The 19,456-nt window shown below is 67.4% G+C and overlaps 4 protein-coding genes across 7 annotated transcripts; 3 read left to right on the top strand and 1 right to left on the bottom strand.

The window, feature by feature from the left end:
• The first annotated feature begins 2,888 nt into the window (after positions 1–2,888).
• Positions 2,889–6,501, top strand: TOP6BL (TOP6B like initiator of meiotic double strand breaks). Of its 2 annotated transcripts, none has more exons than XM_065664778.1 (13): positions 2,889–2,972; positions 3,054–3,278; positions 3,657–3,725; positions 3,814–3,869; positions 3,983–4,045; positions 4,574–4,772; positions 4,871–5,000; positions 5,080–5,211; positions 5,630–5,751; positions 5,818–5,928; positions 6,017–6,128; positions 6,208–6,302; positions 6,375–6,501. In XM_065664778.1, exons 2-13 carry the CDS (start codon positions 3,078–3,080, stop codon positions 6,408–6,410), a joined length of 1,326 nt encoding a protein of 441 aa, XP_065520850.1. In that variant the 5' UTR covers positions 2,889–2,972; positions 3,054–3,077; the 3' UTR covers positions 6,411–6,501. The 2 variants fall into 2 exon arrangements, with proteins under 2 accessions (XP_065520850.1, XP_065520851.1); XM_065664779.1 differs by having other exon boundaries at positions 6,222–6,302; positions 6,375–6,460.
• A 551-nt stretch (positions 6,502–7,052) lies between these two features.
• On the top strand, positions 7,053–9,430 carry RCE1 (Ras converting CAAX endopeptidase 1). The gene is made up of 8 exons (XM_065664780.1): positions 7,053–7,270; positions 7,654–7,756; positions 7,841–7,924; positions 8,000–8,078; positions 8,287–8,454; positions 8,531–8,602; positions 8,958–9,020; positions 9,101–9,430. The coding sequence occupies exons 1-8, from the start codon at positions 7,068–7,070 to the stop codon at positions 9,322–9,324; spliced, it is 996 nt and encodes a 331-aa protein (XP_065520852.1). The 5' UTR covers positions 7,053–7,067; the 3' UTR covers positions 9,325–9,430.
• Positions 9,431–9,990: 560 nt separating this feature from the next.
• On the bottom strand, positions 9,991–11,803 carry ZBTB3 (zinc finger and BTB domain containing 3). The gene is made up of 2 exons (XM_065664783.1): positions 11,724–11,803; positions 9,991–11,344 (listed from the first exon to the last, which is right to left on the bottom strand). The coding sequence occupies exon 2, from the start codon at positions 11,317–11,319 to the stop codon at positions 10,123–10,125; it is 1,197 nt and encodes a 398-aa protein (XP_065520855.1). The 5' UTR covers positions 11,320–11,344; positions 11,724–11,803; the 3' UTR covers positions 9,991–10,122.
• Positions 11,804–12,235: 432 nt separating this feature from the next.
• Positions 12,236–19,418, top strand: GANAB (glucosidase II alpha subunit). Of its 3 annotated transcripts, none has more exons than XM_065664773.1 (25): positions 12,236–12,309; positions 12,640–12,741; positions 12,828–12,936; positions 13,007–13,134; positions 13,219–13,398; positions 13,753–13,818; positions 14,162–14,261; positions 14,370–14,454; positions 14,549–14,645; positions 14,723–14,903; positions 15,014–15,134; positions 15,210–15,445; positions 15,532–15,658; positions 15,728–15,807; positions 16,054–16,197; positions 16,290–16,386; positions 16,461–16,562; positions 16,655–16,898; positions 17,664–17,728; positions 17,824–17,900; positions 17,983–18,057; positions 18,153–18,266; positions 18,342–18,454; positions 18,543–18,643; positions 18,734–19,418. In XM_065664773.1, exons 1-25 carry the CDS (start codon positions 12,290–12,292, stop codon positions 18,841–18,843), a joined length of 2,874 nt encoding a protein of 957 aa, XP_065520845.1. In that variant the 5' UTR covers positions 12,236–12,289; the 3' UTR covers positions 18,844–19,418. The 3 variants fall into 3 exon arrangements, with proteins under 3 accessions (XP_065520845.1, XP_065520844.1, XP_065520846.1); XM_065664772.1 differs by having other exon boundaries at positions 14,981–15,134; XM_065664774.1 differs by lacking the exon at positions 13,753–13,818 and having other exon boundaries at positions 14,981–15,134.
• Positions 19,419–19,456: the final 38 nt, after the last annotated feature.

The raw sequence follows: 19,456 nt of genomic DNA, 5'->3' as shown, positions 1-19,456 counted from the left end.
TGTGTTGCATGTACAGGTGTACACATGTGTTACATGTACAGGTGTACGCATGTGCCCCATGTACAGGTATACACGCGTGTTACATGTACAGATGTACACGTGTGCCCCATGTACAGGTGTACACGCGTGTTACATGTACAGGTGTATACATGTGTCCCGTGTACAGGCGGACATGTGTGCCCCATGTACATGGGTGTTGCATGTATGCACCTGCGTGTGTGCCCTTCTGCATGGCTGCGCATGCACTGTGTGTGCGTGTGCTGGGGGGGGTGCAGAAAGGAGACCCCTTTTGGGGGGGTTCGGGGGTGCCTGTGTCCCCCCAACCCCACCAGCGCTGCTGCCCCCCAACCTCCATCTTTTACCCCCTCAATTTTGTGGTGCCCCCCCCATTTTAGGGGGCACCCCCATGCTTTGCTCCCCATATTCTAGGTGTCCCCTCCACCCGTTTAGGGTGCCCCCTCTGTATTTGGGTGTCCCCTCCCCACATTTGGGGATGTCACTCTATATTTTGGGGTTCTCCCCCCCCATCTTGGAACAACCCCATTTTTGGGGTGCCCCCCCGACATTTTGAGGCACTTCCCCTTTTTGGGGTGCTCCCAATTTTGGGGATGCCCCCCTATATTTTGATGTGCTCCTCCCATCTTTGGGGCTTACCCCATATGTTGGGGTGCCCCCATTTTTGGGATGCCCCCCCCCACGGGGTTTCCCCTATCTTTGGGGTGCACTGCCAACATCCTGAGGTTGCTCCACATCTCTGGGTACCCCCCATATCTTTGAGATTCACCCTTATATTTTGAGGTGTCCCCCCCCTTTTTGGGGTTAACCCCCGTATTTTGAAGCCTTCCTCCCTTTCCTGCTCATCCATCACATTTTGGCTGCCCCCCACACTCATTTTTAGGGCGCTCCCACACATTGTTGAGCTCCCCCCCTTTGGTTTTAGGGATGCCCCCGATGTTTTGGGGTGCTGCACCCCCCCCCCGTCCATACCGGCCAGGGCCTTGATGCGGGAGCGCTCGAAGCGCCGGGCAGAGCTGCCTTCATGGTCACCCTCCTCCTCCTCCTCCTCGTTGTCCCAGCGGTTGTTGACGTCTCCGTACTGCCGCTGCAGCTCCAGGCTGTCATAGGCCGGGGGGGACAACATGGCGGCCCTATGGGGGGGCCCTGTCACCGGGGGGGGGGGGTTCCTGTGTCCCCCCCCCATCATTGAGGGGGGACCCTCTTGTCGCTTTGGGGGGGGGATGCGCATGGATAAGGGACACATGGAAGGGGGACAGGGCAGGGGGAGGTGACTCCCCCCATGGCCCCAAGGAGCTGGATCCCCCCTTGCTAAACAGGGACACCCCTAAGCCAGGAGGGGCCTCCCCAATCTGTCACGGAACCCCCCAAGCCAGGGGGGAACCCCCCAAGGGCTGAGGAGGGTGCACAGGGCACCAAGAGATGGGTGCCCCCAAACCAAGAGAGAACCCCCCCCAACCAAGAGAGACCCCCCAAAAAACGAGGGACCCCTCAATTTTTGAGCCCCCCCCCCCCCCCAGACCTGAGGAGGACACACAGGGCCCCCACATAGGTCCCCCCCAAACCATAAGGGACATCCCCTTAACCAAGGGGACCCCGAAATCAGAAGGACCCCCCCAACCTGTGACAGACCCCAACAATGTTTGAGCCCCCCCTCGTACTTGTGAGGCCCCCCCCCATCCTCCCAAGAGACCCCTGAGCACTCAATGAACCCCCCCTTCCCTTCCAGGGACTCCCAAACTCCCCCAAGGACCCCCCCCTCCTCTCCGTTCACCCCCCGGGGCTCCCCTCCCGTCCCTGTGCGGGTTCCATCCCCGGTCCTTGCCCCCCCTCCCCGCACCCCCCCCCTCCGCCGGCGGCAGCTTAATGCTCTAGTGCGGGATCAGCGGCCGGACCCCCCGCACCGGGGGGGGGAAGGATTCGGACACGCGTGTGCCCCCCCCACCCCAGGACAAGGCCCCGCAGCACCGGCGGCACCCGGGACAAAGCGGGGGGGGACACGAACACGGACGGGCCCTGCCCGGTGCTGCGGGGACCGGAGCGGCTGCCGCAGTGGCGGGGGGGGGGGATGCGGGGACGGGGGATGCGGTGCGGGATGGTGCCCGGGGGGGCTCCTCCCGGTGTGATGCCCCCCACACCCCCCGGTTCCCGTTGCCGTCCCCGTCCCCGGTCCCGTCCCGGTCCTACCTGCGCTGCGGTGCCGGAGCGGGCTGAGGCCGCGGCAGCTCATCACACCCGCGGCGGGAGGGGCGGGGCCGGGGGCGGGGCCACAGCCTCACCGGGGAGGGGGGGCGGGACCACTGCAGGGCGGGGGGGTCACCGGGACCGGGAGGGGCACACACTCACACACCAGGCCGGGGGGGGGGTGCTGCCCCATATCCCCCCATACATCCCCCCCCCCCCGGGGTGAACCCAGATGTTCCCCCCTCACTCCGTTTGACCCGCCCGCTGTCACCATGGCAACTGCCCCTCCTCCCCCCCCCCGGGGCAGGCCTCAGGTGGAAGCGCCCGCCCCGGTTGCTGTGGCGACGCGGCTCCGCTGGCCCCGCCCATGGGAGGGAGGGGCCCCGCCCCCGCCCGTTGCCATAGTGACCGCCCCTCCCTGGTTGGGGGGAGTGGTGGGGGTGGCCTTGGCGCCCCCCTTCCTCCACGCCGCCAGGGGGCGCTCGCGGGAAAAGGGGAGTTGGGGGGGCACAACATGGCGGACCGGGCCGTGCGTTGGGTGAGGGGGTTCAGGGGCTTCCCTAAGGGGTCTCTGGGGGTCACTGGTGGGGTCAGAGGTCACTAATGGGGACGGGGGTCTCTTGGGGTCCCCCCACCCCGTTTGTCCCCGCAGGTTCTGGAGCGGCTCCTCCTGGTCCTGCCCCCCCCCAGCAGCGGGGAGCAGAAGGGGGGGTCCCTGCTGGTGGCCCTGGCAGCAGAGGGGGACACGGCCCAGTCCGGCTGCACCATCACCGGTGGGGGGGGGGGAGACGAAGGAGGGGGGTTTCGGGGGGGGGGGTGGTGAGGGGACCCCAACCCCCCCTTTGTCCCTGCAGTGGCGGCCGCCGGGGACCTGACCCATGGCATCGACACCGAAGCCCTTTTGGGAGGTAGGACCCCCCCCGCGCCCCCCCCCAGTGCAGCTCCACCCCCATCGGGGGGGGTCCTCACTGTGCCCCCCCCATCCCGCAGCCGCTCTGGGGGTGCCGGGGGTGCCCCATGTCCCTGCTCCGTGCTGCGGCCGCATCCTGCGCCGGGCCCGCCTGTGCCTGGCCTTTCAGGTGAGGGGGGGTCCCCTCAATCCCAGCCCCCCCCCCCCCCCCCATTTGCTCTCCTTCCCCACACCCAGGGTGACCTTGGGGGGGGGCAGAATTGGGGCCGGGGGCCCCGGGGGAGCTCCGGCCCCCGCCACAAGTAGGGCAAGTGGATAAATATAACCGGGGTGGCCTGGTTTTGGGGGGGGGGACGACAAATTGGGGTCACGGGGGGGGGGGCAGGCGGTTCCCCAATACCCACAGCAGCCCCCAAACTGGTTTCCAGTCCCTTGGCAGGGCTGGCGTTGTCTCCCCAAACTGGGGTGAAGCAGCAGGACCCCCCCCCACTGAGGTGGTGGGGGGCTTTGGGGTGCCCCCCCCACCTCCCCGTGCCCCCCCCCCCAGCTCTGCGCCCCCCCCGACTGTGTGTGGCTGCGGCAGTTCCTGCACAAGGCCAGCGTGGTGCACCCCGAGGTACCAGCGCGGGGGGGGGGATGACACACATCGGGGTGCACACAGGGGGGGTCCCAACGTTTAAACCCCCCCCTTCCATGCCCCCCAGGTGGAGTTTCACTTGTGTGTCAGCATGAATGGAGCCGTGGCCTCGCACAGCTATGGGTGAGACACCAGGGACACCCCCACATCCTATGGGCACCCCCAACCTGGGACCCCATGGGGGGGGATTCGGGGGGGTCCCAGGCCGGTGCCAGCCTTGTCCCTGTGTTCTGCAGGAGGGAGAGTGCCTGGACGCTGGAGGGAGTGAGGCTGCGGGTCCAGAGCTGGCACTTCGTGCTGTAGGATGGGATGGGATGGGATGGGGATGAGGGCAGGATGGGGATCCAATGGGGCAGGATGGGATGGGAGCTGGGATGGGGACAGGATTGGGATGGGGATAAGGAAAGGATGGGGATGAAGACAGGGATGGGGATGAGGATAGGATGGGATTAGGTAAAAGGATGGGGATGAAAACAGGGATGGGGATAGGGAAAGGGCGGGGATAGGGATGGGAATAGGGAAAGGATGTGGATGAAGACAGGGATGGGGATAGGGAAAGGATGGGGATGAAGACAGGGATGGAGATAGAATGGGGACAGGGATGATGACAGGGATGGGGATAACGACAGAATGGGGCCAGGCCAGGGTAGCTCAGGGCTAATGGGATGCACAGGGGGTGGCTCAGGGTCCCCAGGATGCAGAGGGGGTGGCGGTGAGGGGGGGGCAGCAGGACATGGACATGATCCCTTGGGGCTGTCCCGGGGGATGCTGCACATCCTGGGCTGCATCCGGATGGACCCAGCACCCTCCTCTCGTCTCTCCCCCAGCTCCAGGCCGGCAGCCGCTGGGGGTGCCCCCCCCTGCAGCAGGATCCACCCCACACTGGGCCCCCCCATCCGCCTGCGGGTGCCCCCCCCCGCGGTGGCCGCAGGACTTGGGGGGGAGCTGAGCCTGGTCCCTGTGGCTGCCTTGTGCCCCTGCCTGCGCCGGGCCCCCAACCGGCCCTCCTGCCTCAACACCATTGCCATATCCCGGTGTTCCCGGTGGGATCCGGGACGGAACTGGGGGGGGCGGGGGGGGGGGGGCACACATGGGGCCAGGCCGTTGTCCTTGACCGTGGCCACTTGTTCCTGTACGACCCCGCGGGGCTCCCGGCCGCAGTGCCCCGGTTCTTCCAGGATCCCTCTTGGATGGCGGATTGGGAGCAATTCGGCTTTACCGCGGCCCCCCATGCCCAGACAGAGGGGGAGGAAGGTGAGGGGGGGTCTGGTGACAACAAGGGGGGGTCCCACCGGTGGCAGCACCCCCAGTGCCCCCCATCTTGTCCCTGCAGAGCTGGTGGCCCCCGATGCCACCTACACGGTGCAGCAGGGAGCGGATGGCCCCGATGGGGACCAGCACCCCCAGAGCCTCCTGCTCTTCCTCTTCCTCCAGCACGAGGACCCCTTCCAGGCGTATGATGCCAGTGAGTGGGACTGGGAGGGCTGAGGTTGGGGGTTCCCCATTGTCAGGGGGTGTCCCCATGGTCTATGTGGTGTCCCCATGGTCTTAGGGGTGTCTCTGTCATACAGGAGTGTCCCCATTGTCTGGGGGTGTCCCCGTGGTCTTGGGGGTGTCCCCATGGTCTTGGGGGTGTCTCTGTCATACAGGGGTGTCCCCATAATCTGGGGGTGTCCCCATTGTCTTGGGGTGTCTCTGTCATACAGGGGTGTCCCCATGGTCTGGGGGTGTCTCTGTCATACAGGGGTGTCCCCATGGTCTGGGGGTGTCCCCGTGGTCTTGGGGCTGTCTCTGTCATACAGGGGTGTCCCCATGGTCTAAGGGGTGTCCCCATGGTCTGGGGGTGTCCCCATGGTCCGGGCTGTCCCCATCTGTCCCCGCAGGCACCCGCCTGGTGCTGCTGCAGCACCTGGAGCAGACGCTATGGAGCAGCCGCCCGGCGCTGGCCCGTGGGCTCCGGACCCTCGTCCACCCCGTACTGGGGGAGCTGCGCCAGCGGCACGAGGTTGGTACCACACATTTGGGGGGGGGGCACCAGCACCCCCATTGAACCCCGTTTCCCATCCCGCAGGCCCAGCAGCGCCTGGCACGGTCCCTTTCTGTCGCGCTGGACGCGGTGATGGCTGTGGTGACCGGGAGCACCAGCACCCGGTTCCGCCGGGGCTGCCTGCGCTCCATGCAGGTACGGGGGGGTCACACGGACCCCCGAGGTGAAGGGGGGGTCTGGGGGAGGTTCTCACCCCCCGTTCCCCTTCCTGGTGTCCCCACAGGTTGAGGACACCCCAGCTTTGGTGGCGGCCGCTCGTCAGAGCTTGGCTGAGGTCACCCACAGGCGGCTGCTGCCCATCGGCTCCTGCGAGACCCCCAGGGACCCCCGGGGGGGTGAGGGACACGCCGGGATGGAGGTGGGGGTCCACAGCCCCCCACCCGCCCCATAGACCCCCCCTTTGACCCCTCCCAGGGTCCCCATTGGAGCATCCCCGTGTGCGGAGCGAACAAATGGAGGAGGAGGAAGAGGAGGGGAATGAGGAGGGTTCCCAGAGCAGCCAGGGGCAGGTGGGTGTCACTGGGGGGGACCCCCCCTTTTACTCCCCCATTAAACCCCATTGACCCCCCCCCATCCTGCAGGTGTTGCTTCAGGAGATGGCCCGATGGATGTCCTAAGGGACAGGGATGGAGCCCACTCCTCTGCCATGTGCCAGCCCAGTTCACCCAGTTCACCCGGTCCCAGCTGGTTCTGGCAGCCCCAGTCCAGTTCCCCCAGTTGGTCCCAGTTTCCTTTGTTGTTTCTAGTGCCACATTTGCTCCCCATTCTCCCAGTTGCTCCTATTTCTCTCAGTCGGTCCCAGTTCTTCCAGCCATTCCCAGTTCCCCACTGGTCCCAATCCCCCACTGGTCCCAGTTCTCCCAGTCACTCCCAGTCCCCAACTGGTCTCAATTCCCTACTGGTCCCATTTCTCCCAGTCCCCCACTGGTCCCAGTTCCCTACTGGTGCCAGTTCTCCCAGTCAATTCCAGTTCCCCACTGGTCCCAGTTTTCCCAGTTGCTCCCCTTTGCCCCGCTCTGTCCCAGTTCCCCCACTCCGTTTTCCCACTCAGTAACCACGCCATTGCCCCGCCCCCTGACGCCCCGCCCCGACAACCACGCCCCATCTCAATCCCCGCCCCCATCCTCAAACCCCGCCCACTTCAAGCCACGCCCATTTCTCCTATCCCCGCCTCTGGAACGCCCCGCCCCCGCGCCCCCGCCCTGCTGCACCTGGCGCTGGCCCCGCCCCTCCAGCCTAGGCCCCGCCCCCGGGGCTGGCCCCGCCCCCCCGCCATGGCGCTGTCGCAGCCCGCGGGCGCCTCGTCCTGGGCCGCGGCCGCGCCGGCTCGAACCGGGCCGGGCCCCGGTCCCGGCCCCGGCGCGGCTCCGGCCCCCGCCGCCGGCCCCGGGCCGTGCTGGGCCGCGGTGCTCGCCTGCCTCAGCCTGGCCTGCTCCTACGTGGGCAGCCTCTACGTGTGGGGCAGCCCCCTGCCGCGGTACGGGCCGGGGCGCTGGGGGGCTGTAGCGGGCTTGGGGGGGGGTCTGTCGGGTACATGAGGGGCTCTAGGGGGGTCTGTGGGGTGCTTGGGGGCGGTCTGGGGGGGGGTTGTAGGGTCCGTGGGGGTCTGTAGGGGATTTGGGGGTCTATAGGGCACCGGGGGGGCTGGGGTGGTCTGTAGCGTACCTGGCGGGGTTTAAGTGGTACCGGGGGGGCTGGAGTGCATTGAGGGCACTCGGAACGGGGTCTTTGAGTTATTGGGGGGGGTTATGGAGTACATGAAGGGGGTGGGAGGGCCTGGGGGAGCTCTTTAGTGTCTGTGGAGTGGGGGCAATGGGGGGCAGCCCCCCCCACCGCACACTGACCCCCCCTTGGCCACAGGGACCATCCGTCTGTCATCAAGCGGCGCTTCACCAGCGTCCTGGTGGTGTCGGGGCTCTCGCCGGCCTTTGTGTGGCTCTGGAAGGAGCTGACGGGCGTCAAGGTGAGTGTGGAGGGGGCTGTGCCCCGGGTTGTGGGGGGGGGACACCCCCACATGTGGTGCTCACCCCCCATTTCCTCCCCACAGCTCGACACCCCCCTGCCAGCACTGCTGGGGCTGCGCCTGGAGGGACTGGTGCCGGCCACGCTGCTGCCACTGCTGCTCACTATGGTATGTGTGGGGCTGGGGGGGGTCACCAGCCCCTGACCCCATCCAGCCCCCCTGTAAGCCCCCCATGCCCCCCAGATCCTTTTCCTGGGACCCCTCATCCAGCTCTCCATGGACTGTCCCTGGCGCTGGCTCGATGGCATCAGAGTGGCTTTTGGTAAGGGGGGGACACAACTTCTTGGGGGGGGTCCCAACCAGGGTGCTGGGTAATGGGGTGGGGGGGAGCAGTTGGGCATTGATGGGGGTTTTGGGGGGGTGGAGCTGTTGGGTTAGGGAGCAGTGAATGGGGCAGTGGGTTTGGGGGGGCAGCAGGAGGAGGTTTAGGGTCTATTCATGCCCCCCCGAACCCCCTCTTTGTCCCGCAGACCCCCGGTTCTGGGTGCTGTGCCTGGGGGACGTGCGCTGGCTACGGAACCAGGTGGTGGCCCCGCTGACGGAGGAGCTGGTGTTCCGTGCCTGCATGCTGCCCATGCTGGTGCCCTGCACCGGGCCCGGCCCTGCCGTCCTCGCCTGCCCCCTCTTCTTCGGTGTGGGTGAGTGAACCCCACCCCGGGGACCCCCCCTTGGCCCCCCCAAACCAACCCTCACAGCCCTGTTCTCACCCCCCAGCCCATTTCCACCACGTCATTGAGCAGCTCCGGTTCCGACAGGGCTCTGTCAGCAGCATCTTTATGTCAGCAGGTACCGCTATGGGGGCCCGGGGCGAGGGGTGGTTGGGGAGCTGGGAGGGGGATATGGAGTGGATGGGGCAGGGTAGGGTGCCCAGGGGGACACATAGGGTGACTAAGGGGGATTTGGAGTGCCTGGGGGGTACATAGTGTTCTTAAGGGGGATTTGGAGTGTCTGGGTGGGATATTGGGGTGCTGGGGGAGGCACATAGGGTGCTCAAGGGGGATTTGGGCTGCCTGAAGGGAAGATGTTGGGGTGCTGAAGGTTAACTTGGGGTGTCTGGGGGGGATGTGGGATGCCTGGAGCAGTGTGGGGAACATGGGGGGGATCCGGGCCCCTCCAGCCCCCCTCTTCCTCCTTCCCATAGCTTTCCAGTTCTCCTACACCGCCGTCTTCGGCGCCTACACGGCCTTCCTCTTCCTCAGGACAGGTGGGTGCAGGCTTGGGGGGGGGTACAGCATGACCGGGGGGGTCTCCATGGCTCTGTCGGTGTGTCCGTCCCTCCCGCAGGTCACCTGGCGGGCCCGGTGCTGTGTCATTCCTTCTGCAACTCCATGGGCTTCCCAGCGGTGGGGGCGGCACTGGAGCACCCCCGGCGCCGGGCGCTGCTGCCCTGTTACCTGCTGGGGGTCCTGCTCTTCCTTCTGCTCCTGCACCCCCTCACCGAGCCCACCTTCTTCGGGGGGACCCCGGCCTGTGCCCCCCGCCCTGGGGGCCCCCCTGCCTGCTCCTGACCCGGGTGTGGGGGCACCCGCCCTGGCCCCCGCCACCCCCAATCCCCCTTTTTATAGGTGCCGCAGCACAGAGCTCTATTTTTGTGATTAAAGTGCTTTAAGCCTTCGTGTGGTGGGATTGAATGGGACTGGGAAGGACTGGGATGGGAGAGGGATGGATTGGGAAGGACTTGGATGGGACAGGGATGGATTGGGAAGGACTGGGATGGGAGAGGGATGGATTGGGAAGGACTGGGATGGGAGAGGGATGGATTGGGAAGGACTGGGATGGGAGAGGGATGGATTGGGAAGGACTGGGATGGGACAGGGATGGATTGGGAAGGATGGGGAGGGGACTGGGAGAGATCGAGACAAGACCACGCAGTGCCTGGGGTCTGCTGGGACAGAACGAAGCAGGACCTGGGGCTGATTCGGCCGGACTGGTATTTGGCCCTGTTATAACTGGGATAGGGCTGGGGATGGACTGGGATTCATCCCTATTCAAACTGGGACGGGACCGGAGGCAGCTCCCGAGTTCCTCCTTCACGCCAGGGGGCGGCAAAGCGACGCGCAGACGCTCTGCCACAGCAGGTGCAGTGGTGACCAAGCTCAGCCATTGGGCAGGCGAGAGCCAATAGGAGCGCGGCGTGGGCGTGGCCCCAAGCCACGCCCCCTCAAGGACCACCCTTTTCCAGCGGTGCTTTATTCCCGCGCTGCACCACGTGACTGCCGTACACCCGCTCGGCCCCGCCCCCGGCCCCTCCCTCTCGCCGGCGCCCCCCGGGTCCTTCCGCCCGCCGGCCCCGCCGCCCGGCCCCGTTAGGGGGGGTTGTCGCAGTCACGGTCGTGGTCGCTGTGGGCCCCGCCGCGGGTGGGCGGCCCGTGGCTATGGGCCTTGCGGATATGGCGGTAGAGGTCCCCGGACTGGGTGTAGCTGCGCAGGCAATGGCGGCACTCGTAGGGACGCTCCCGCGTGTGCACGGTGGCGTGGCGCCGCAGGGTGTAGGAGCAGGAGAACGTTTTCCCGCACGTGGGGCAGGTCGGTGCCTCCTCGGTGAAGAGCCCGAAGCCCCCGCGCCCCTCCAGCGGTGGCAGGAACAGCGGCTCCCGCAGCGCTGGCAGCCCGAAGGGCAGCGGCTCCCCCGATGCCTCCCCGAAGGCCGCAGGCCGCGGGGCACGGGCAGGCGCCGGGAAGAGGCTGGCAGAGCGGCGGGTGCCCGCCTCGGGCTCCTCGTCGGAGATGACGATGGCTTCCACCTTGACTGCAGCAGGCAGCAGCCCCCCAGGGGCTGCGGGAGCCCAGGGCCCTGCGCAGAGCCCCCCCGGGGCGGGCAGCTCGCCCCCAGGGAAGGTGGCGCGGGGGGCGGCCTCCGTCGAGCTGCTGGGGCTGGGGAGGGGCAGCTCCGGTGCTGCAGCACGGGACCAGTCGCCCTCCATGCCGGGCTGCGTGGTGTCAGCCACATCCACGCGGGACACGGGCGGCTCGGGGGGGGGCACCCCTTCCTCCTCGCCATCCCCAGCCTCCGGGACCGGGCCGGGGGGGGCCAAAAGGGGTGCCCCAGGGCTGGGTGGGCACTGCTGGGGCGCGGCGGGTGGCAGCGGGGGGCTGCCCGGGGCATCTTCCTCCCGCTTGGTGCTGTCGGCCTCAGCCGGGACCCGCGCCTGCAGCTTCTTCTTGCAGAGCTTGACGACGTCGTTCATGTGCAGGTAACTGGCGGCCGCCAGCACGTCCTCCAGCGGCGTGGCTGCCAGCGCCAGCCGCCCCTCGTACATGAACTCCAGGAGCAGCCCGAAGGCGGGCGGCGTCACGATCTCGCTGTTCAGGCACACCAGGTCGCCCTTATCCAGCCGCTCCGCGTAGCACATGTGGAAGAAGGCGCTGCAGGCGGCCAGGACCGCGCGGTGCGCCGGGAACGGGGCGCTGCCCACCAGCACGGTGCAGTCGCAGAGGAAGCCCTGGGCCCGCTGCTCCCGCAGCCCCCGCAGCAGCTGCCGGCTGTGCTCGGGGAACTCCATGGTGTCCCGCGGGGCTCTGCCGGCCCTGGACGGGGGGGAAGACAGCGTGAGGGGGGGCTGCACAGGAGGCTGCTGCCAGCCCCGGTGCGGCCCGGTCAGCCCCGGTGGGGACCGGGCAGCAGCAGCAGGACCCGGTCAGCCCCGGTAGGACACGGCCAGCTCCGATGCGGCCCGGTCAGCCCCAGCAGGACCCGTTCAGCCCCAGCAGGACCCGATCAGCCCCGGCGCGGCCCGGTCAGCCCCGGCAGGACCCGTTCAGCCCCGGTGCAGGCCGGTCAGCCCCAGCAGGACCCGGTCAGCCCCGGTAGGACCCGTTCAGCCCCGGTAGGACCCGTTCCGCCCCCCCGGGGCTCGCCCCATCCCGCTGGGCCCGCCCCAGCTCCGTGGTCCCCGTCCCCACTCACCACAAAGCAGCGGCCTAGCGACGACCCACGCCTCCACGCTGATTGGCAGCCAGCTCGGCCAGCCGCTCCCGCTCTCATTGGTCAGATCACCTGCCGCTCAAAATGCCGGGATTATGAGGGTGAGAGGAGCCTGTTGATTGGTGGCTTCGCACTGTCACTTATAGAAGAGGGCTGCTGATTGGCTTCTGACCGGAAGAGGCGGGCCGATGCGGCCTTGGCCGTGGTTGCTACGACCGCGGGGCGGGGCGTTGCCGGGGAAGCCCGCAGCGGGAGGGCGGGTCTCCGGGCAGAGCACGTGTTTTGATTGGGCCTCAGATGTGTCACTCATCTGCGCCACGCTTTCATTGGTCTGCCTTTCCCGTACAAGGTACGTCCCTTTCCCGCTCTCTGATTGGTGGGAGTTCCCATCTGTCATACCGGGACGGAGCGGGGGCGGGGCTATGGTCTCCATGGCAACCAAGCCGGCGGGCCGCTGTGGGGGTGTGGCCGGGGCGGGGCTCCCCTCAGCCAATGGGACTCTGCGGCGTGAGGCCAGGGGCGGGGTCAAGGGTCAGCTCCCATCCAAGATGGCGGCAGCGCCGGGGAGGTGAGCGTGCGCGCGGAAACCCCGTCTTCCCCCCCCCACAACCGGATCCCTCCCCCCCTCCCCCCCCCGCGGGTCCCGCCCACCGGGACCCCCCCGCACCCCTTCGGGACCCCCACCCCCCCCATCGCTGCCCGGGGGCCCCCATCCCGCGTCGGGTCCCGGCACCGATGCTCCCCCCCCCCCCCCCCGTTGTCCCGTTCCCCCCTGCCCCGCTCGGTCCCGTTCTGTTTCCGCCGCTTCCCCTCGGCCCGTTCCCCGCGGGGCCGGAGGCGGGGCCGCGGCCCTGCCCTTCGCCCCGTGCCTCCCTCCCTCCCTCCCGTCCCCCCGCAGGCGGCGGCCGGCGGCGCTGCTCTGCGCTGCGCTCTGCCTCGGGGCCGCCCTCGCCGTGGACCGCAGCAACTTCAAGACGTGCGAACAGAGCGGGTTCTGCAGGTGGGTACCGGGGGCAGCCCCCGGGGCGGGGCAGCGGCCGGGCCGGGGCCGCGCTCAGCCTCTTTCCACCCCGCTTCCCCCGGCAGGCGCCAGCGCGGCCTCAGCCCCGGGCAGTCTCCGTACCGAGCCCTGCTGGAGTCGCTGCAGCTCGGGCCCGACGCCGCCAGGATGCAGCTCGTCAATGAGGCCACCAAGGTCCGCACGGGGCCGGGGAGGGGGCTGCGGTGGCCGGGGCCGTCCCGCTGATGCCGTGTCCCTTATCCAGGTCCCGCTGCTGCTGGAGCTGTGGGGGCTGCAGGGCAACATGACCCGGATCCGCATCAAGGAGCTGAACCCACTGCGGCCGCGGTTCGAGGTGCCCGATGTGCTGGTGGGGGAGCCCCCCGTGGAGCGGTGAGCACCGGGACACGCACAGGAACGGGGGTGGCACGGGGCCGGGGTGCAAGAAGCCCCCTTCAACACCCCCGCTCCCGGCAGGTTGGCGGTGACGGGGCAGGATGAAGGGAGCTTGGAGCTGTCGCTGGGCCCGGCTGGACACCGGCTGCTGGTGACAGAGAAGCCGTTCCGCATGGACCTGCTGCAGGGCCGGGAGCTGCTCTGCAGCGTCAATGCCCGCGGGCTCCTCTTCTTCGAGCACCTCCGGCAGCGCCGGGACTCGTGAGTGTGGCTGGGGGGGGGCTGCTCTGCACCGGGCAAGGGATGGGCACTGGTTCCATCCCCACATTTCCCCCCCCACACAATTGGGGCACCCAGAAAACACCCCCCCCCATTTCCCTGGGGTGCCCCCATTCCCTGCTGGACCCCTCCCAGTGAAGGTAAACCCCAGGGAAGGTGGGGAGCGGGGAGCAGCAGCGCTCTGAGGGTCCCCCCGAAAGGGAGGGCAGGCCGTGGGGAAGGGGGCGGGGGGGAAGCCGGGCCGGGCTGTGTCCGTCTGTCCGTCCGGCGCCTCCTTGCACTGACTCTTGGCTGTTTCTGTTTCTGGCTGCGCTTCCCCCCCTGCCCGCGCCCCAGTTTCTCGGATAAACTTAGTAGCTCGGTCGGTAGCTTGTGGGATAAGATCAAGACCCTTTTCCATAGGTAAATCTGTGGCTTCTGCTGCTGTCTCTGCCCCCCTCCACTCCCCTGCCCTCCCCATGGGCCCTCAGTGGGACCCCCTACCCCAGGCTCCAATGGGAGGGAGGAGGAGCCAGGAGCTGCTGGGGCCATCCCTGTCCCCCTAGAAGTGAGGAGCTGCTCCCCCTGACTGAGCTGGGGGGTGGTTGTTGGGGTGCTCCCCCCCATCTCGGGTCCCCAAGTGAGTGCCTTTCTGGGTGGCCTGTGTCTGTCTGTCCCTCACTGCGGACCTGCTGTGTGTCTCATTTGTCCCTGCAGCGACTGGGGTGCTCCAGCACCCCATAACTGCTCCTTCCCCCCCCGCCAGGGACACCCCCAGGGAGCCCACAGCAGAGGAGGGGGCAGCTGCTGAAGGGCAGGAGGAAGCTGCTGTTGGGATGGAGGAGGCTGGTGACCAGAGCGAGAAGGTATCACAGGGATGAGGGGCTCTGGGTGAGGGGATGGGGGCCAGCAGGGAGCCGGGCCCCCCTTTGCTTTTGGGAGACCCCATCTTCTTACCCACCCCTTATCCCCAGCCCACAGAGACCACAGCTGAGGCTGCAGAGGAGCCAGGCACCTGGGAGGAGACATTCAAGACGCACACAGACACCAAGCCCAACGGTGAGCCCCATCCTGTGGCTGATGGAGGGTGTCAGTGTGGGGAGGGGGCTCCCAGTTTCACCCCCCCTTCCTGCTTTTCCCCGTCCCACCTCAGGACCCACCTCGGTGGGGCTGGATTTCTCCTTGCCCGGCTTCGAGCACGTCTACGGCATCCCCGAGCACGCCGAGAGCCTGCGGCTGCGCACCACCGAGTGAGCGGTGGGAGGGCACGGGGAGGGGGATGGTGGCACCAACCCGGGGGGGGCACTGACCCACTGGCCTCCTGCAGGGGGGGGGACCCGTATCGCCTCTACAACCTGGACGTCTTCCAGTACGAGCTCTACAACCCCATGGCCCTGTACGGCTCCGTCCCACTGCTCCTGGCACACAGCGCCCGCCGCACCCTCGGCATCTTCTGGCTCAACGCCGCCGAGACCTGGGTTGACATCAGCTCCAACACGGCCGGGAAGGTGCGGGACAGGGGCTGGGGGGAGCGGGGTGGGGGGGTGCAGCTGGGGTCCTGACACCCCCTTTCCGCTGCTGGCAGACGCTCTTTGGGAAGCTGCTGGATTACATGCAGGGCGGAGGGGAGACGCCGCAGACCGATGTGCGCTGGATGTCGGAGAGCGGCGTCATCGACGTCTTCCTGCTGCTGGGCCCCACGCCTGCCGCCGTGATGGGGCAATACACTGCCCTCACCGGTAACACCGCGGGCAATGGGTGCACCCTGCGGCAAGCAGGGACCCCATTCCGAGCCTCGCTGTGCCCCCCAACAGGCACCCAGGCGCTGCCCCCCCTCTTCGCTTTGGGGTACCACCAGAGCCGCTGGAACTACAACGACGAGGAGGACGTGGCAGCGGTGGAGAGGGGCTTTGAGGAGCACGCTGTCCCCTGCGACGTGCTCTGGCTGGACATCGAGCACGCCGATGGCAAACGCTACTTCACGTGGGACCCCAGCAAGTTCCCCCGGCCCCGCGCCATGCTGGAGCAACTGGCCGCGAAGAAACGCAAGGTGGGAGGCCCCAGCAAGGGACTTGGGGGGGCTGGGGGGCTGGGGAACCCCCCTAAGGGTGCTGACGTGGGTCATTGTCCCCACAGATGGTCAGCATCGTGGACCCCCACATCAAGGTGGACAGCGGGTACCGTGTCCACACCGAGCTGCGCTCCCGCGGCTTCTATGTCAAGACAAAGGATGGGAGTGACTATGAGGGCTGGTGCTGGCCGGGTGAGTGGGGCTGGAGGGGCCCTGGGGGGTTCTGGGGGGGGGTCACGCTGACCCCTTTGTTGTCCCCAGGCTCGGCTGCGTACCCCGACTTCACCAACCCCGAGATGCGTGCGTGGTGGGCGTCCATGTTTGCATACGACCAGTATGAGGTGAGGAGCCACTGCCTGCAAGTTCGTCCCCCCCCGCCAGTGTCAGCCCCCCGCAGTGGTTGTGTAGCCCCCCCACGTCATTGTTACCTCCCTCCCCAAGTCACTGTCAGCCCCACATTGCCCTTTAGCTCTCACAGCACCATCTTCCTGTATTGCTCGTGTCCTCCCACAAGCTACTGTGTCCCCCTCTTCTCTGTTTACCCCTCCCCATGCCCCCCTCCTCACCATGGAGCCCCCCCCCTCCAGGGCTCAACCGAGATCCTCTTCACATGGAACGACATGAACGAGCCCTCGGTGTTCAGCGGCCCCGAGGTGACGATGCACAAGGACGCGGTGCACCACGGCGGCTGGGAGCACCGCGACGTCCACAACCTCTATGGCCTCTATGTGGTGAGGAAAGACCCCCCTCCGAACCCCATTTTGCCCCCTACCTTCATTGGGGGGTGGGTCCCTTATGGCCTCTTCCTCTCCTCTCCCCACAGCAAATGGCAACAGCCGAGGGGCAGATCCAGCGCTCGGGGGGGCAGCACCGGCCCTTCGTGCTGAGCCGCGCTTTCTTCGCCGGCTCCCAGCGCTATGGTGAGGGTTGGGGGTCCCCCTCCACGTGTCCTTGTGCCCCCCCATCTTCTTCCTCACCCCCCTTCCTTTCCCAGGTGCTGTGTGGACGGGCGACAACGCAGCCGAGTGGGAGCACCTTAAGATTTCCATCCCCATGTGCCTGAGCTTCGGGCTGGCCGGGCTGGCTTTCTGCGGTGGTGAGCGGGGCGAGGCTGGGGGGGGATGATGAGGGGGCCCTCCATGTGCTGGGGGGGGTCACCCTGAAGCCCTTCCTCCTCCCCCCCCCCAGCGGACGTGGGGGGCTTCTTTAAGAACCCCGATGCGGAGCTTCTGGTGCGCTGGTACCAGGCGGGCGCCTTCCAGCCCTTCTTCCGTGCCCACGCGCACCTGGACACGGCGCGGCGCGAGCCCTGGCTCTTTGGCGAGGACAACGCGGCGCTGATCCGCGGGGCTGTGCGGCTGCGCTACGCGCTCCTGCCCTTCTGGTACACGGCCTTTTACCACAGCCACCGCCACGGCCTGCCCGTCATGAGGTGAGGGGAGGGCAGAGCCCCCGGGATCGCAGCGTGGGATGGGTTGTGGTGGAAGGGAGCTGAAAGCTCCTCCAGGTCCAATCCCTGCCAGAGGCAGGGACGCCTTCCACTAGAGCAGGGTGCTCCAAGCCCCTGTGCCCAACCTGGCCTTGAGCACTGCCAGGGATGGGGCAGCCACAGCTCCTCTGGGCACCCTGTGCCAGCGCCTCAGCACCCTCACAGGGAAGAGCTTCCTTAAATCGAGTCCAAATCTGCCCTGTTCCAGTTTGAACCCATCACCCCTTGTCCCATCGCTGCAGTCCCTGCGGAAGGTCCCTCTCCAGCATCCTCGTAGCCCCCCATTCAGACCTTGGAAGCTGCTCTGAGCTCTCCTCGCAGCTTCTCTTCTCCAGGCTGAGCAGCCCCCATGTTCCCAGCCTGGCTCCTATGGGAGCTGCTCCCTCCCCTGCTCATCCTCGTGGCCTCCTCTGGATTTGCTCCAACAGCTCCGTGTCCTTCTTATACTGAGGACACCAGAACTGCTCAGCAGTGGGGTCTCAAGAGAGCAGAGCAGGGGGGAGAATCCCTTCCCTGAGCTCTGCGGGTGCAGCCCAGCACACAGTGGGGGGTTCTGGGCTCAAGCTCACATGGAACCCAGCCCATGGGGAGCTTCTCATCCACCAACAGCCCCACATCCTCCTCCTCAGGCTGCCCTGAATCACTTCTCCCCACAGCCTGTGCCTGGGATTGCCCCAGCCCAGACACATTCCCCCTTCTCCCCCCTAGGCCCCTGTGGATGGAGTACCCTGAGGACACCACCACCTTCACCATTGATGATCAGTACCTGATCGGTGAGAGGGGGTTTCCTTCCATATTGGGGTGTCCCCACATATGTTGGAGTCCCCCCCACCTTGGTGTTGACCCTGCACCCCCCTTCCTTCCCCAGACAGGGCGCTGCTGGTGCACCCCGTCACGGAGCAGGGTGCCCGTGGAGTGCAGGTCTACCTGCCTGGCAAGGGAGAGGTGAGGTCATGGCGGGGCTGCAGGCTTTGAAGGGGGGGTTGGGGGTCCGTTGACACCCCCAACCCCTCTCTGGTACCCCCAGGTCTGGTACGACACCGTCTCCTACCAGAAGCACCATGCGCCACAGACGCTCTACGTGCCAGTGACCATGAGCAGTGTGGGTGATGGGGACGGGTTTGGGGGGGCTGAAGGGGTCTATGGGGGGGGTATTGAGCACACCTTTCCCCCCCCACACCCTGTTTCCCCCACCAGGTGCCGGTGTTCCAGCGGGGAGGAACGGTGGTGCCACGGCAGGAGCGGGTGCGACGTTCAACCGAGTGCATGCGAGGGGATCCCGTCACCCTCTACGTGGCCTTGAGCCCTCAGGTCAGTGCAGACCCCCTTGGACCCCCCCCCACCATTGCCCCTGTAACTCCCCCTGACCCCCCCCATTGCCCCCAGGGCACGGCTGAGGGCGATCTCTTCCTGGACGACGGGAAGAGCTTTGAGTACGAGACAAAGGCGCGTTTCCTCCACCGCCAATTCACCTTTGCTGGCAACACGCTGACAGCCAGGTACCCCCAGCCCCCTCCCCACCGTGAAGGACCCCCCATCCCCATCCCCTCTGCACCCCCCCAACCTCCTCTTTCTCCTCCCCTGCAGCGCTGCAGACCCCCGGGGCTCCTTTGACACCCCAGTCTGGCTCGAGCGCGTGGTGATCTTGGGGGCAGGGAAACCTGGCGCCGTCATCCTCCAGACTGCAAGTGAGTTGGAGTGGGGGGGGGATTGGGGGTGACCCCCCCCAGGACCCCCCCAGGACACCCCCTCATTCCCACCGTGTCCCCCCCCAAAAGATGGCTCCGAGACGCGCTTGGACTTCCAGCACGAGGCCGAGCCGCCCGTCCTCACCGTGCGCAAGCCGGGCGTCCGCATGGGCGACGACTGGGCCATCATCCTGCGATAATGCAAAGGGGGGGGCCGCTGCCGTGGGGGGGGGGGGGGGGCGCCTCCTCCCCCCCGCCCTGCTCCCTCTGGGGCCCCCCCACAGCCTCTCTCCCCCCCCTTGATCCCCACCTGGGGGCAGGGAGCTCTCGCTGCCCCCTTGGCTGCTGTAGTGGGGGGTGTCCCCCAGTTGGGCTGTGGGGGTGGGGAGGGGGGGGGTCATTGTCTCTGCCCCCTCCCCAACCCCTGTTTTCCCCCCAAGTGTGGGGCTGGGGGGTGAGGGCTGGTGGGGGATGGGGACCAAGGCTCTGTGTGCCCCCCCCAGCCCCTCTTGTGCCTCAAATCCCCCCCATCCCCTTCTCCCCTTCTTCCTCTTTCCTTCCCCCCCCCCGTTTTCTCCCCCTGCCCTTAACCCGCAGGGGTCAGGAGGGGGGTGAGGGAACCCCCTCTTTTCTCTATGGGGCACATGATGAGGGTCGGGGGGGGCAGATCCGGGCCCCCTCCCCCCGCGGCTGGGCGGGGCCAGGGTGGGGGAGGGTGCGGCCCCGCGAGGAATTTTGATAAAAGACAAATAAAACCAAGGAAAAAAACCTCAAATTCCGCTGTTCTGAGAGGAGGGGCTGGGCACTGCGCGG

The sequence above is a fragment of the Lathamus discolor genome, unplaced genomic scaffold (genome assembly GCF_037157495.1).
Source record: "Lathamus discolor isolate bLatDis1 unplaced genomic scaffold, bLatDis1.hap1 Scaffold_59, whole genome shotgun sequence".
In the NCBI taxonomy this organism is placed as follows: domain Eukaryota; kingdom Metazoa; phylum Chordata; class Aves; order Psittaciformes; family Psittacidae; genus Lathamus; species Lathamus discolor.
The sequence above is the reverse complement of the archived record's forward strand: the minus strand, read 5'-3'. Positions and strand labels throughout refer to the sequence as shown.

What these genes read in the sequence shown, in the direction of transcription:
- TOP6BL (XM_065664778.1), top strand. Translation starts at nt 3,078, where the DNA reads ATGGCATCGACACCGAAGCCCTTTTGGGAGGTAGGACCCCCCCCGCGC. An exon ending in CAGAGCTGGCACTTCGTGCT is followed by an intron (nt 4,046 to 4,573) that starts GTAGGATGGGAT and finishes TCTCTCCCCCAG; the next exon opens with CTCCAGGCCGGCAGCCGCTG. An exon ending in CCCAGAGCAGCCAGGGGCAG is followed by an intron (nt 6,303 to 6,374) that starts GTGGGTGTCACT and finishes CCCATCCTGCAG; the next exon opens with GTGTTGCTTCAGGAGATGGC.
- RCE1 (XM_065664780.1), top strand. Translation starts at nt 7,068, where the DNA reads ATGGCGCTGTCGCAGCCCGCGGGCGCCTCGTCCTGGGCCGCGGCCGCG. An exon ending in TGGGGCAGCCCCCTGCCGCG is followed by an intron (nt 7,271 to 7,653) that starts GTACGGGCCGGG and finishes CCTTGGCCACAG; the next exon opens with GGACCATCCGTCTGTCATCA. An exon ending in CTTCCTCTTCCTCAGGACAG is followed by an intron (nt 9,021 to 9,100) that starts GTGGGTGCAGGC and finishes TCCCTCCCGCAG; the next exon opens with GTCACCTGGCGGGCCCGGTG.
- ZBTB3 (XM_065664783.1), bottom strand. Translation starts at nt 11,319, where the DNA reads ATGGAGTTCCCCGAGCACAGCCGGCAGCTGCTGCGGGGGCTGCGGGAG.
- GANAB (XM_065664772.1), top strand. Translation starts at nt 12,290, where the DNA reads ATGGCGGCAGCGCCGGGGAG. An exon ending in CTGCGGCTGCGCACCACCGA is followed by an intron (nt 14,646 to 14,722) that starts GTGAGCGGTGGG and finishes GGCCTCCTGCAG; the next exon opens with GGGGGGGGACCCGTATCGCC. An exon ending in CGGGCTGGCTTTCTGCGGTG is followed by an intron (nt 16,563 to 16,654) that starts GTGAGCGGGGCG and finishes CCCCCCCCCCAG; the next exon opens with CGGACGTGGGGGGCTTCTTT.